The 16040-nt window shown below is 40.0% G+C and overlaps 1 protein-coding gene across 2 annotated transcripts in view; it reads left to right on the top strand.

Moving 5' to 3' along the window:
• Positions 1 to 1577: 1577 nt before the first annotated feature.
• The window catches only part of MBOAT2 (membrane bound O-acyltransferase domain containing 2), a 92834-nt gene continuing 78371 nt past the window's right edge, over positions 1578 to 16040 (top strand). For both annotated transcript variants that reach the window (XM_059467865.1, XM_059467866.1), the window contains exon 1: positions 1578 to 1727. In XM_059467865.1, coding sequence (XP_059323848.1) covers positions 1656 to 1727 — 72 coding nt within the window. In that variant the 5' untranslated portion in view covers positions 1578 to 1655. The remainder of the gene's footprint in view (positions 1728 to 16040) is intronic.

Genomic DNA, 16040 nt, shown 5'->3' on the forward strand with positions numbered 1-16040 from the left:
GCCATGAATTTAAATGGCTATGTAAATCACTACACCTGGCCACTAATCCAGACACACTCAGACTGCTAGCAGGACAATGGATAATGCATTTCATCTTTTACATGCTTTAAATGGTGACATTTTTTGTGTTGAGGGCAAATTTCTGATTATATCGTGGTTTAGAGGTGCAGAATACAAAAATGATAAAAAAATGTTTGATAAACTGCAAGAAAGAACTTGCAGTTTTATCTCAAGAAACACAGGGATCTTGACCAGAATATTCCTTTGCAACCTCTTTCACCACGAAAATATTGTCTTTTAGAAAAATTAATATTTCAGTTATTTCATAGGGAAAAAAAATCTACAGAAAGCTCTAATGTAAATAGCAGGCAGGGCACTAAACCAGAATGGCTTAAAAAGTAGCCTACTGCATAAGCTCATCTGGTAGAGTTTTCTGCATTTCCCTGAAGTGCTGCCTTCACTGAAGTGCTTTGTTTCACACTGAGTAATGCTGACTGGACAGGTGGAAGAGTTTGCTGTGCACAATTCACTACTATGGCCATCACATCACTTCTTGCTTTCTTTAAGGAAACAGCACTGCTAGATTGAACCCACTGAAGAACTGGTGCTTTTATCATTTCACGGTTCTCTATTTAAGAAATAGGCCAATAATAAACTAAAAACTGTATCTTACAGCATGATAGACAGACTTCCTTAAGTTCATGGGTGGCTTTACAAACAGGATTTCTTTACCCATTTTTTGTGCCACTTCTGCAGGGCTCCAGGCCACCCTCATGCCCATTGTGTATCCGTCGCTCATCCCACTCTGTGTACGCCGCTGCTGGCGGCCCGTGGGCCCGTGTGGGAGAAAGGGCGATCCATGGCTGGGAGCCAGACGGGCTGAGCTTTTCATTACCTCAACAGTTATCTGCACCCACAGGGTCTGGGCTACCCCCAGCGACAGACACCTCCTCAGGGGCCACCTGGGCCACCGACCCCGCCAGCACCGCGCTCCCTGTCGGGCTGTCCCTGTCCGGCTGTCCCTCTGTGCCCGCCCCGCGCAGGGAAGTGTCGCTTCCCATGAGGTGCTCGCATCCATCACCCACCCGCGCCCTCAGCGCTCACCCCGCGCACCTGGGCGCAGGTCAGCGCTGGGAATCACAGAGTCAGGCAGGAAGAGACACCGAGACCATCGGGTCCAGCCTACGAGCGAACGCCACTAAGTGAACTAGACCAGCACTGAGCGGTCTTTCCTTAAACACCTCCAGGGACGGCGACTCCACCGCCCTGGGCAGCCCATTCCAATGTCTAAAAGCTCGTCCTGCGAAGAAGGTCCCAGCAGAATGTCCCCTAGCGCAGGCTGGGACCGGGTGAGACAGCGCCGGGCCCTGCGCGGTACCTGCGCGGTGCGCGCAGCGGCCTCCCACCCTCAGCGCGGAGCGGCGGCCGCGGCACCGCCTCGTCCCGCCCAGCCCGCTGGGGGGCGGGGATTGGGCGAGCCCGCCCGTCACTCCGCGGCGGCGCCGCGCAGCGATTGGCCGGCGGCGCTGCCAGTCATCGGCGGGGCCGCGCCCGCCCCTTGTTGTCACGGCGCCGTGCGGGGCTGGGGCCGTTCGCGCCGCTGTTGTTGCCGCCGCCGCGGGAGCCCGGGTGGGGAGCGGCGCCCCGGCCTCGCCATGGCCACCAGCACCACGGGCTCCACGCTGCTGCAGCCCCTCAGCAACGCCGTGCGCCTGCCCGTCGACCAGGTGAGGATGGGGAGGCGCCCGCCCCGCCGCCGCTCCCGCGGGATCGCCGGGGAGGGACCGCACCGCGCCCCCGCTCCGCGCCGTGCTGTGCTGCCTCGCCCCTGCCCCCCGCGGCCCCTCCATCCATCGGCGGGGCCGGGCCGGCCGGGCGGCGCCCGGAGCGCGGGGCGGCCGCGGCTCCTCTCCGCACCCGCGGGCGGGGGGGCGCCGGGGCGGCGGCCGCGCTTGGCGGGCAGGTGCGCCCGCCCCGGCTGGTCCAGCATCCCGCCCGCATCCAGCCCTGCCCGGCCCGGCCCTGTCTCGCCCCAACTTGTTGGCATCGTCAGCCCCAGATGTGGATCCGCAGCTGGGAGTGGGGCCGGGATCGGTTCGAGGGATGCAAAGGTTGGGTAATAATTGCAAATGCAAAGCAGCGCGCTGCGCCTGGATGCGCCTGCCAGGGGGGTTTACGCGCGGTGTTAAATAATGTGCGCCGCACACAATGCTGCTGGGAATTCCTATGTGCCTGTAGGCAGAGCGTTTTGGTGGTATCTATTGTCCAAATGATATAAAAATTCCTGAAGGCTTTAATCCTAGTGTCTTCACAAAATATCAGTAGATTACCAAATAAGATTGGGAAACTGAGGTTTGCCTAGTTTAATCACTGAGGCTGGACCAGAATGTTTGTTTATGGGGGAAGCGGTCTAGACCTCAGAAATCCACAGAATATTTATGTATTTGGGAATACATAAATACATATAAATTTTGTAGCGCCAAGAAATTTCATGTTAGGAATTTTTATTTTTGTTTAATGCTTCATTCATGTACATATGAGTGAAACGCATCAAGGAAAACAGTCTATGCTTCAGTAGAGGGAGACTTTGATGGCTTGTTTTTACAAAATACACCTGATGAGTGAGAGAAGTAACTGGAAATGCAATACAGAGGAAGGAGCATGCCTAGTGAAAATATTTTGGAAGTGACTGAGTTACACATTCTTCTTTTTTCTTCCCCCATTCCCCAGCCACTTGTTTGAATGCAAGGATGGTTAAGGATATACATGAAAAAGTACCTTCTAGAAAACTGGTAGAACAGGCAAGTTGAAATTGAGCTTGCTGGCATGGAATAGATACTGTGCACCCCTTGCAATGATACCTGTGGCTGGGATCGGTGGCACCTCGTGCCTTGGTGCCTCCTACCTGCAGGTGGTGAGCTGCTCTTGCCAGGTGCCATGTGGTTATTTCCATAAAACGTGCAGCATCTACAGGATATTGTAAAACACGTCAGAGTTGACAGTCTTTTTATGGCATGATGTTGGGGGTGTATAATTTTATACTCATAGTAGTAGTCACAAATTTAATTGTTTATGACATGGTGTTACTACTGCCAAAACTGTTTTTAAATTGTGGGTACAACATTTTGATGATAATAAACTTACTTTTTATCAAAGCCTGGAAAACTTCCCTGTATTGAATGTTTTGCAACAGATGCTCCTGTAGAGTCAAGAAGTTTTTATAAAGTAGACTTTGAGCTCTGTTGGAGCTTTTGGGAGTAATCACACTGGAGGGTGGCTAGTTTAGAAAGTTTGTTAGAAGCAGCTGGAAGTCAGACCTACATTGTTTTCAGACTGTACATAATATAGATCTGGTTGTGTACGAAGAGCACTGATTCTGACTGGGGTATGAATTGAAAAGCTTCAAAATTTTGCTGCACTGAGGAGCACATATCTATAAAAAACCTGATTTAAAAAAGCCAAGTTTTTTGCAACCTCAGCTCAAGATTCTATCTTGATAGTAAGTTTGTAATACAGAAGGAATGTGACTTGTGTTCAGTGTAATCAAATCAAAGGGAGGGAAGGAGATAATGAGGTCAGGGAAGAAAAAGAAAGTTCTGATACTCTTTGGTATGTTTGCTCAGAGATTATGCTTGACATTTGGTGATACTATAAGCATATTCAGAATGAAAATGTAGCACTGCTTTGAAAAAATAATAGAAGAATGAAGGTTTTTGGTTAGTACATTGTTTCTACTACTTGCTCCAAATCTGTACTATGACTACAGTCATACCAATATAGTAGCTGCTTGAAATAGGCACTCTGGTATAATACCAGCACTCAACTGCTGGAGATCAGTAGGGGTTTTTTTCTCCATTCAGTTTCAATTTTGACCACAAATAGATACTAATCTTTATCCAAAATATTCCTTAAATTGTGATTTACATTTAAGTCATTACTATCTAATTATCCTGCTAAGGCATATAACTCTTGGAAGACAAATTGAGGTAGCATGTGTCCATGTTGCCTTACTCTCTGGTGCTTAAGCAAATGCATCGAGAGCCTTCCCTATTTGGCAGTGCATAGCAGTAGAAATTTAAGTTCAAGGTGAAGTTGCTATCTTTAAGATTAATCAATCAGATCCACATCTCTGTGCGAGAGAAATTGATTCCTTTTTTACCTAATGCTTGGCAGGACTAGAGACAGAGATTTGAGAAGGGTGTTGGTTATGTACTAGTTGGAGGTCAGTGCAAAATAGGAAGGGTGAGCTCCATCAGAGCCATTTGACACAGCAGTCTTCTCCATGTGCCCAGCTGCATTGCAAAAGGAAAGCTTTGTTGCTCTAACAACTTGCTGGACATTTTTTTCTTGGAACTAGAGTACTGGGTAGCTAAAGGAATGGAGAAGAACTTGTTTTCTTCTTCTGTGTGTATCTCCCAACAAGGCATCGTGCAGTTAACTCGTTGCATTGTCTCTTGTTTTGTCTTGCACCAAGTTAACCTAAAGCACTACTTGGAAAAGTTAATCTGTTCTTTATAGGCTTCTTGGGCCAGTTTTTCTGTTGTTATTTTCAGTCATTTGATGAAAGGGAAGATGCTTGGTGTCAGCAAGTGCCTAGTACAAATGTACCTTTCTCTGTATTTTGTAGTAGGAAAGAAAAAAATCACTGCTTGGGAGTGAAAAGCCTGGTAAAAACTGTTTCTGTTCACATCTTGGAGAATGTAAATTGGCTGCTCAGGAAAGGAAGCATTCTGTTAACAGCTGTGGCACTTTAGGTCCTTAAAGTTAAAGAATGAGTGAATAAATATTAATGTACTTCATATTCCCTGTGCCTTCTCAGGGGACAGAAGGAATAAAAGTAGCCATGTCCTTCCCAACCTGGACTACTTCCCAAGAGAAGTATGGGAAGGTTTACCATAAAAACTTGGCTGCAAGAGTATCACGTTGCCTAATGCCTTGAGGTTGCAATTTGAATTATTTTATTTTAGTAACATCTGTCACCTAACTTTATATTTTTCCTGTCTGTTCTCATGTAATATTTATGCCTCTGCTTCTTTCTTCTTTCTCTAAGGTGAAGCCCAACAAATAATGTGTTGGACTTTGGTTTGTTTCCGATTCTATCACTACCTTGCTGATTTTCTATTGATAAATGACTTATCTTGATGTGTCAGCCTACCTGTCATTAAATTGGAAAGATTTAAATTTGCTTTGACAATGATTCTGGGAGAGCAAAGCTTTCTTTTTGGCTTTTTGGTCACTGTGGGGTTAGGGGAGTTCAGAGAATAATCATTGCTTTCACTGCTTCCACCAGAGGGAGCAAAATTTTTTTACTGAAAATGTACAGAAATTGTAGGGGCTATTTCTGCCCTTCAATTGTTGTAGTAGTTGCTAATTTGTAGCAGAGGAAGACTTGAACAGGGGAGATAGGAGACTGACTGCAACATTATGTGAACATCAACTTTTTATATGAGTAGTCTAAAAGATTGATCTTGAGATCCTGAAATAGGGTCTGAACTTCAGTGATTATCTTCTAGATAAGAAAAGGAAGAATGTGGCTCCATGTGCTAACAGTGTAGATGTGTGAAGATATGTGGACAGAAAAAAATGTCATGCTTATGATTATGCACTTGACTTAAACTCCAGGATGTAAAAATATTTTCAACAGAAGAAAAAAAGTTCTGTGCTATTTCCACAATTTTCTTGGTTTTTGGTTTGTTTTTGTTTTTTTTTCCCAATCTAGTCTTAGGTTTTATTTGTTAAAGTTTGCTCATTTATGTGGAATAAATACAATTTTCTACGTGGGCGCCATCAATCTTCAAAGGATCTAAACTGACTTTTTTATTAAGAATAGACATAAAAATCCAAGTCTTGCTAAACATGAATTGCATAAACCACACAAACTTGCTTAATTTAACGATCATAAGCCAGCTTGTTGTACCTTTACATAATTTTCTGCATAGGCTTCCTTGTGGAGAGAGGTATCCAAGTTGCTTTCATCATGCCCTTAACACACTTGCTTCCACATAAAAGCACTGGTGTATATTGAGCCTGTGTTTCACCTTTAAGCCCTCAAGGAGAGTGGGCAGGAATTTTTTTTTCCTTGTATATATCAATGAAATATTTGTTTCTTACATGCATATCATGTAAGAAAGCAATTTAGCAATTTTTCCTTTATTTTGATGTATTGGAGGTGAGCACAGCTGTAGTTTGAAGAAAGGGCAAGTCTTGAGGTGGGGTAGGGAATTTTGCTGAGGAGCATTATGTGCCTTATTTGCCTGCAGGATGCATCTGAGTATGTCTCCTAGTTAGAGCTGTTATTTCACAAAATTTTGAGCATTGGTGATGTCTTCTATCTTATCAGTTTAGTTGACGATAATCCCTTGTTTTCTGCCAAGGCAACATAAATTAGCCTCCTGAGGGCTGAAATGTTTTAGTCTGATAAAAACCTTTTTGTTTAAACATGGAATGTATATCAAAATATTTGTCCTGTGTAACTGTCCAGAATTTAGATGGCCTAACATTTGACTGAAGCATTATCAAAATAGAAAAATGAATAAAGTGAAGAGTGTCCCAAGTTTTCTTCTTTCAACATTGATTCTTAGACCCCTGTCTAAGGGTCTGGTTGTGGAACCCAGAGCAGCTTGTTACTGATTTTTCAGATATGACCCAGGAAATTTATAAGGAACAGCTGTGAGTAAAATTAGCATTCAAGGGTATGTGAAATGCAAACGCTGAAGGCAAGGGAGTGGTAAGATAAGCAAATTGTACCCCTACTTTGCCCTGTACTTTCCTTATGTGCTGCTAGTAACAGTCAGGAGAATGAAGGGTGGATGGCAAAACATGATCTTCTGTGATGATGGATGGAGACTGTAGTAGGTGAAAAAAAGCTGGAAATAAAGTTCTGTTCTTCATTCTCTATGTGCTGTTCTCAGCAATGTTTTGAATGGTTTGGATTTGCTAGCCAGGCTTTTAGTGATTTCTTAACTTCCCTTTGACTTCTTGGAAGGGAGGGAATGTATCATCAGGAGGGTTCTGCACAGTGACACCTTTCCCACGTTTTACTATTTAGTGGTTAGGTGTTGACTTACTCAATAAACATTAGGTAAAGAGTTAACTCTGCAATGAAAAATACAAAGAGAAGGATGAAATGGTTGGGATAAGAGGAAAAATTGTCAAGAGAAAGTGACTATTTTGAAGGAAGAGTTGGAAAAGAAAAACACTGGGTAGCAGTGTTAGAAAGGATGGGCCATTTATATAGTGATAGTGATTGATTTAGTGCAAGAAGAAAATAAATCCTTGTTATTCAGGTTCATGAATATAAATTACAGAGCTGCTTTAATTCTTTAATATTTGCAGAAGCAGCATTGAATTTTGCTCTCTCACATGTTTTCATAGGGTCTGTTTTCTTCAGTTTTTTGTAAAGTAGTGGAAAAAGTCAAATGTAGTTAGACCTAAGGTTTCTACAGTAAACATTGAAACTAAATATTCTTTACCTGAACAGCTTATAGTCACCTGCTTTGTTTTGTCCCATTCTTTTCACATTGTCCCATTCTTGTCCCATTCTGTCCCCAAGTCATTGAGGCTGTGTGTGAACATGTATCTGTGCTCATGACAGACAGTACAACCCCAAAATGGGGTACAGGAGTTGCTATGAAAATACTGCAGTTCTGGGATGTTGAAAAGAAATAGTGCAGTGCTCAAAGAGCAGTCTAATAAAGAAAAGAAAGATTAAGGCATAAGGATGGTAACAAGAGTCACTTTTTTTGGAGTGCATGGTTACTACTGTGTTGCTTTTTGTTTCTGAAGGGTTTCTGCTGTTAATCCCTTGTACCACAGCTATTAGATCTTTTTTTCTCTGTGGGCCTTTTCCTGAGTACTGTGCTGACTTTAAGCAAGAGTTCTGAAAAAGAAATAAAACTGAAGTAGATGAGTCATCTTTATCATTTGGTGATCCTGACATTTGTTGACTTTTCACTCTTGTTTACCTGTTCCTGTGTTGACCTAATGAAGCACTGTGATACATCCTTTGCAGACTTGATTACAGAATACCTTCTTCACATTTATTATTTTGACTAATGTGCACACTTTTCCTGAGTAATGTGCTCATTTCTTTTTCCTCGTCCCCCTTGAACTAGGGAGTCTAGACTGGAGTTTTATTTTCTCCTGGAAAGTGAGAACAACTACACGTAGCCAAGTGAAAACCTGTTTGCTTGATGTGTGCATCTTCATGGTATTTTTGTTACCAAGAAAGTTGATGTAGCTCTTCAGTATGGATATTTTATTTTCCCTCTTTCCTTTGGGAAGTATTTTAAGTTCAATGTCAGTTGAATCAACATTGCTAGTCTTTTAGCACTGAAGTGAACAGATCTGTTTGAGAATTTAAATTTCTCTGCAAATTTAGAGAAGTGCTTGTAATGCCTACTTGTTTTAAGTGATCATTCTGATAACTAAGCCATCTTTTGCAAAGGAAAACTTCCATAGCTCTGCTTTTTATTCTAGAATAATATATCCAAAGGTGAAGAAGCTATGTTGGTTTTGGTTATAGTATAGATTTTCTGTAGTTGGGATTTTGGTGTTTTCTTTTATTTTCAGTTAAAGTGACCTAAGCTGCAGAAGGTGTACTTATTCTGAAATGTGGCTTTTGAGCATACTGATTGTATTACTGCAGTGGTATATTCTATATAGTAATGCTACCTGTACAGATCATTCTTAGGCTTTCTGACCTGTTTTTTAGCTGAGTAATGTTCTTGGTTCTACTGCTTCTTCGCAATCTTACACATATATGTAAATACACACACATATATAAAACCCCAATTGACTAAGCATTAAAAAATTGGACTGAAGGCCCAGACTAAAATGAATTGGGTTTTATTCCTCATAGTGGAAAAGCTAGAAGGAATTTGAGGTCATCACAAATCTGCAGAATTTTAGAAGTTCAGTAATGGCTGAGGTTTGTAGAAGGTCTACCTGTAGCATACATTAGCAAATCATTTTCTGTAATGGAATTGAATGTAAGAGGTCAGATAAAATATTTTAATATAGAAATATAATTCTAAATTTTGCTAAAATATTATTAAAAACTGGATTAATTTGAAAAGATGTAACATCTCAAAGTAGTGTCCGTTGCTTGTATGGATTGCTGCATACTATAGATGTTTAAAGGGCTGCTGTTGTTGTACTTGGAGATGAGGCTTGGCTGATCTTGTGGGAATGATTCCTGAACTGGGAAAAGCAGGAAGATAATAGGGAGGAATACAGACTGTGTTGAATAATAGTTCTTTCAAGGGAGGGTGTAATGAAGCCCTCCTATTTTTTTCCTTCCCACAGCGAGCACTGAGAAGCTGGCATTTTGAAGATGGGGCATATTTGTTCTGCTTGCTAATTGAAATTACTGTTGTTGTTACCAGAATTGTGCTTGCTGTACGGACAAGAGACTTGCTTTCAATTTCTGTTGCTTATTTTAAGATGTATTTCAGTTTCTTACATACCAGGAGAATATAATTGTAGTGAAGTAAGATCTTAATTGAGAAAATGTCAGTTTCTGGTTGCATTTGAGAAAGATACCTCCATAGATGTTGGTTATTTTGCTTTATTTTTAAATGCCTAGAAAAGTGAGTAGCTTGTGAAGTTTTTATCAAATTTCAGACAATGTAGTAGTTCTCTGGGCTTTCAAATAAAAGCCTGTCATTCAAATACACATGTGAGTACCCTGTATTTATAGATGACAGAGAATAGACATTTTCAGTTCCCCTGGAATTGCTAGATGGAGCTTAAAGATTAATTAGCAACAAAAGGATAAAAGAATGTAAAAGTATGCACGCAGGATGATAAACATAGCTGGAACTATTGGATAAACAGATAATGAGGAATATAGTGGTTTTTTTGGCAAAGCTCTAGCTCAAGAAGTAACAGCTCATTCCCAAAAAAAGTTCAAGGAAAGGTCACCTGTAATACTGAGGCACTCATTGAGTATGACCACCAGAGACCCCCTTGGACAACCTTCTAGGACCATAAAAGGGCTTCCAATAGGAGACAGATGCATGCAAATTAGTTCTAGGAAAAATAGTGTTTATGTATTGGCTAGGAAGTACACTGTAATGAGTATATATGATCATGAGGGAATAAATACCCTGTTGTAAACTTTCACTCACACATTTGATTAGCAAAGATATCCTCTGAAAGTGTCCAGCACTTTAATAAAAAATGCCTGCTTTCTAATATTTCAAATTGTGTTATTTTCCAACTGATTTTGTTGTCAGTGTACTGCTGACACATGTGACAGAGTAGAGATTTTGAGTTCATCTCATTATGTGCATGTGCACTGTGAGTGTGTGATAAAAAGCCATGATTTTAAAAGCACAGTAACTGAGAAGGTCTTTGTTTGGAGCTGTGTTTTGCCAACATAATGCCAGGCTGTGGTGTTCTCATGTTGTAAACTCTTTTTCCATGGTAGTCTGAGATCTGCAATCCTTAACTGGCCAAACCAGTTTTTGCTTAACAGAAGCAAGTGGTTTAGGTCCTTATTGTTTCTGAAGAGAGAAGAAAGCAAAACACACAAACAAAAACACCCAAGCCAGCATTCTTAGTCTGATTTCACCTTGGAACCAAACTTGCATCCTAGATTTTGGGTACTCCCATGAAAAAATAGCTTTTTTTGACAACTCATGATCTGTAATGGTGAATTCTTAAGAGCCTATCAGAGAGAACACGCTTCAGCCAATATCTTCCTATCCTTAATGAATTAGTTTTGGTTGTTCTCACTATAAAATGTACATTGATGTTTCATTTTACCTCTTTAGTCATACAGTTTATTATAGAGTAATTCTGAGTAATGATTAAGTAAGCCTTCTTTGAATAAGCTTATTGGATTTGATGCTCATTTATTGCACAAACCAGATTACTATTGCCTCTATCATGTTTTTTGTGATGTGCTTTGCTCCTTGTATTGCATACTTTAAAATTGCAAACTGGGAGTTAGTACTGGAAATAGAACTACTATTGCTAACCTATGTCATAACTGGATTTGATCTTTTGGAATGAAACCAACTTGGAAAGAACACGTTCAGGATCTTATGTTAAGTCCTTTCATCTGCCAGCAAATTGATGGGAAGATGAACTGTATGTGTCCAATATCAAAAAGCATTTGCTAGTGATGTTGATGCTGACTAACACTAATGGTTAGAGCATGCACTTCAAGGAAGAGGCTGATACTAGTGGGCTGTGCTTGGAATTTTCATCTAAGTGTCCCTTCACACTGGACACTGTATAAACATTCAGTAATACAGTCTTTGCTACAAAGAGCATTGTGCCTTAATACAAACATCTCCCATGCTGGTATGATTTCAAAATAATCACTGCTGCTTATCCTCTATTTCTTCACATTTCACCCATGAAGCAAGGTTGAGTTTTCACAGCAGGAGTGTTAATTAGTTATATTTTCATCATGTAAGGCAGAGTATTAACTGAATAAAAAAAAAAATTTGAAAGCTTTTTTTCAAGACGTATGATGCTTTCAGTTGAAAGAGGAATCTTGTTTCTTCTTATCATTCAGAGAAGAAAAGTTCTTTGAACTACTCTTAAGCATCTGTCAACTGTATCAAATACCCTTGCCAGTATCTCTGAACTCATCTGCCTGACATTTCCCAATAAATTGAAGAAAATTACCAAGTGGTTTGATTTTGAGCCTTGTAATAGAATTACTTTTTTCAGCTTTAGTGTGGAAAATGTTATTTCCTTTTTTTCCCCTTTAATATTAGTGCAAAAACTTTGAGGCAGTAGTTGGAAAATTGACATTGGTTTCAAGTAAGTAATTCTCACTTTTCAGTTCTTAGCTGTCTGGCATTAAGCAATTATTGGATAATTGTACAAGTTGTTTTTATACTTGAAGAAGGTTAGAAATTCTACAGAAGAATATCCATCCATGCTGCCGTCTGGTTGCTGTGGAGAAACATTAACTCCCCTGTATGTTATAAGCAGCTTTTTGTGAACTCTTGTAGATGTTTTTCATTCCTCAGCTCATTGTTTTTGTGGGAAAGGGGAATAGTTTTGACTTAACTTGGAGCAGGAACAAGAAAATAATGATGTTTAAGGAACAAGGCAGAACTGATGCTTCATTAATTGTGGTAAGGTTTGGCAATTTTTGACAAGTATGTGTCAACAAACATCATGCTTGAAGAGGTTTGTGTTTAAAATGTTACTGCTAAAGTGACCCTACAGATTTAGAAAAAACATCAAAGCCTCGGTTTTAAGGTCTTCATAAGGTGTATGTGCATTATTCTGTCTTGATCTCTTAGCTCTTGCAAGAACTCATTTTAAAGTGGTTTTGTAGTCCATATTCTATTTCTTTTCCTAAAAAGTGTTTTTTTCTCTAGTAGCCATAGATATTGAAAAGAAAAACTAAAGGTGGAGAAGAGGAATGCTGCTTTAGTGCACCTTGCTCAGTGGCCCTGTCAGATACAGGAGGAAGCATAGGTCATAACTTGGTCTGTGGTGGAATGGAGAGCTGAAAATTATTATAGAGGGAAACAAGTAATGCTGGTATCTTGCACCTCAGAAAAACTGAATTCCAGGGTGGAAATGTACCATGGTGTGGCTCAGAGAGGTACTCCTAAATCTCTGTCTGCAGAATTGCTGTATCCACAGGTTCTTGACTGTTGTCTGTAAAGCATCTTGCATCTTAACCTTGTTAGTTTAGGCTCTGCACATGATCAGGTAGGCTTCAGTGCTTCTGCTTCTATCTGGGTAATCTTTTTTCAAAGCCTAATTCATCAGCAATAAGAACAGAAGTGTCTTCTTGTTTTTCTTCAGGAATAACTTAGAAAAAATGCACTAAAGAACAAACAGACAAAAATCCACAGAAAAACACAACCCCCAGACAGAACTCTCACATCAGCTTTAATTTATCCAAAGTGTTGTATTAAGGCCACGGGCATTCATTGCATTTTAAAGGTTTGAATATTTATTTTTCTTCTTATTTGAGAAAACGTGTTAAAAATGAGAAAATAGAGATGCACCAAGACAAGGTAACTTGCCAAGAGTTTGTGTAGGTTGCTGGGAGAAAGAGTAAAATGCAACATTCCTGGGTCATCTTTGGTGCTTCACCTGCTCAACCACTGTTTCTCTTGTGAGGTGCTTGGTGTCAGTGTTGTTCTTTGGGTGTCCCTCAGTGCCTTGCTGTAGCTGGGAAACAAAACTTTGTGCCATTGTGTTACTGCTTTTCAGTGGATTATTAGTAGGCTGTACAGTGTGGGCCTCTATGATTAACTTGTGCCATCCAGTTAGGAATTATCTGTATCAATAAAATTCCCTCTCTGCTTTGGCTGCTTTTCTGAATGAGGCAAATGCCTTCTGTGCTGTGAAGTAGCAGGATTCTGGAGGATTCTGCTGCAGTTGACTGCAGCAATTGGCTTTTGATACTAAAATATAGCTGATATGAAGAGGAAGCTTAGCCTAAAATCTGAACTGGTAGATAAAATTTGCATGTATTATTATGTTATATAATATTATATATTAGTTTTGTAGAAGAAATAAACTTTTCTGTATTTCGTTTTAATGTGAACTTAAATTTCTTTAGCTATTTATTAAAGATGCTGTGTGTGTTGTAAAGTTAGAGACTTCCAGGTCTTCAAATCCAATGTTATGCTAGAATTTCCTCTTGATGATGAAAATCCTTGTGGCAGTGACCTTTTTCTTGTTCTTTTTCCTTTATGTTCAGAATTGATTCCTTAAATACTTTTCCCTTAGCAATAACTTTATTTTTACAAAAGCATTGCATAAATTACATTTTATTCTTTTAAAATACTAAAATAATCGTCTTTAAAAGTTACGTACTTTCTGTTTACTTTTGCAGAGGTCATGCAAATGGGGAGTTTCTTACATAGATAACTTAATGCAGTTAATGATATAATGGATTTATATTTTGTGTAGCTACTCCAAATATTGAAACTGTGAATTTGTGTTCATGTTTTGCTATTACATTTGGCATAAGTTGTGCCTATGAACTGCAGTGCTTGTGTGACTAGTTTTGAACCAATATAGTGGATTTCATTTTGAAATTGCTAGGCTACACACAGCAGGATCTGTATTAGCTTAGTATGTGTAACACACACTTGCATCATTCATTGCTGAATAACTAGTGGTGATAATTTACATTGTAGTTGTATGTTTTTTATTCTTATGTGCACATAACTTTCCATTATGTGTTGCTCTCTCTGTAAGATTTTGAGGTGTTATTCTCATTGACTGAGCTTTTGATATCTTGTATGTGAGGAGGAATAAAAAAATTCTGTTTGTTTTCTTATATATGTCCTAAATTGTAATTGCTCAGGGTGAAACTTGCCATTCTATGGCAAGATATTTTTTTTCCCCTCCATGAAATCTCAGCTTTAAATAGATCTTGATTAGGTTTTTTTTAAAAATTTCTTCTATAAAATTGAAGCTTCTTATTGGAACAGGTTTTGTGATCTCATGGGGGCACATTGCAATTAGGTTTGAAGAATGCATCGTGCAGCTTTAGGGAACGTGTTGTCTTTGTTCTTTGTGGGTGTTCTGCTCACATCTGACCAAGTCATATGGTATTTAGAAAGTTGTATTTTGCCCATACTCACAATGTTATAAGAGCTTGACATAAGTTTTCAAAAGGTACATAAGTTTACAATTCCCAGTTGTTGAAGTTTGTATACATAATATTTGCCAACAAAATCGCTGCTTGGTTGAATGCCTGGTTTTTGTGGAAGCTTTCAAGGTGGCGATGTCCAGCTCTGTCCTTGTTCCTGCTCATTTGCTGTCTGTTCCTATTGTCTATCCCTATAGACAGCCAGGTCATTTTGGTCACTCTTTCAAGGCAGGCTCTGTATGTGAAGGCAAGTTCTTCATCTGTCTCAGTGTGTGCATACAAGGAAGCTGTCTGTCAATTCCACACTGCTCAGCATGGCTTAAGATGGGACATGGAGTTAGGAAAAGCCTGAAAATTAAATTTTGGCATTGTTTACTAAACCAAGTAGTGCAGTACAGAAAGAAGTGTTTCTGTGGGATGAAGTGGTTGGCATTGAGAATCCAGCATGGGTGCTTTAATAATTTTGGGAAATACTGCTTTTGCCTAGGTTAGTCCGTGGGCTTTATGTTCAGTTACCTTTGGAGCAGATACCTAGTTCAGTTTAGTTTAAAGGAAATCAGGTTTGTGTGTCCAGACACCATTGCACAGCACTTGCAAAGCACGTGAAGTGCAGATAACTGGGAGGCTTCAGGAGCCCCCTCTGATCTGAATTAAACCACTGTGGAGATGCACAAACTATCTCAATGCTGGAGCTGGAAGTGCATCCAGTGGAATTGGGGAGCCCACAGAGTCTGTTTATCATTATACTTCCTGTAGCATTGGCAAGGGATGAAACTTCTTTCCACGTGGAAATGAGTACAAGTGGTAGAAATGAGTACTGTGGACTGAAAGCCACAGGTAAGTTTTGATTTTTGTTGTAGGAATTCTGTGTTTTCTTTTAAAATGTGAGTAGTCAGGTATTCAAAGTGTTTAGCAAGGGAATATATAACCTGTGATAGCAGGTGCTCAAAAGTCAGAATAAGTGTCAGATGAAGATTACCCCTGTGACTCTTAACACTGCCCAGCAGTGTTAAGAAACTGACTCTTCCATATGACTTCCTTGATTTGGAAGGCAAATCAGTAGTAAACCAGAGGGTTTTTGTGAACTGGAGAAAAAATAGGGAAAAAAATAGATTGATGACTTTAAATTTTGCTTGTATTTTGAGTTACTTTAGGCCTGATTTAGAGGCATGCTGGATAATCAGAACAGCAGCTGAATTTATATTTTCAAAACACATTTCTAGTTAAAGTTCTTTTAAAAGTACTGACAGAAAAACTAGGCATTGAGTGTCTGAAATTGAGCAACCAAAGTTAGCAGGCATTTATTTTCCCCTTTGGGCTTTCATAATTTTTGTGCCAGTCATTCACCTTTAGTATAGGAATACTGATCTTATGAAATTATTGCAAAGTTTACATTTGTTGTATGTAGTCTTACCATGTTATGGACAGAGCTGCATAACATGTAAAG

The sequence above is a fragment of the Ammospiza nelsoni genome, chromosome 3, assembly GCF_027579445.1.
Source record: "Ammospiza nelsoni isolate bAmmNel1 chromosome 3, bAmmNel1.pri, whole genome shotgun sequence".
NCBI lineage: Eukaryota > Metazoa > Chordata > Aves > Passeriformes > Passerellidae > Ammospiza > Ammospiza nelsoni.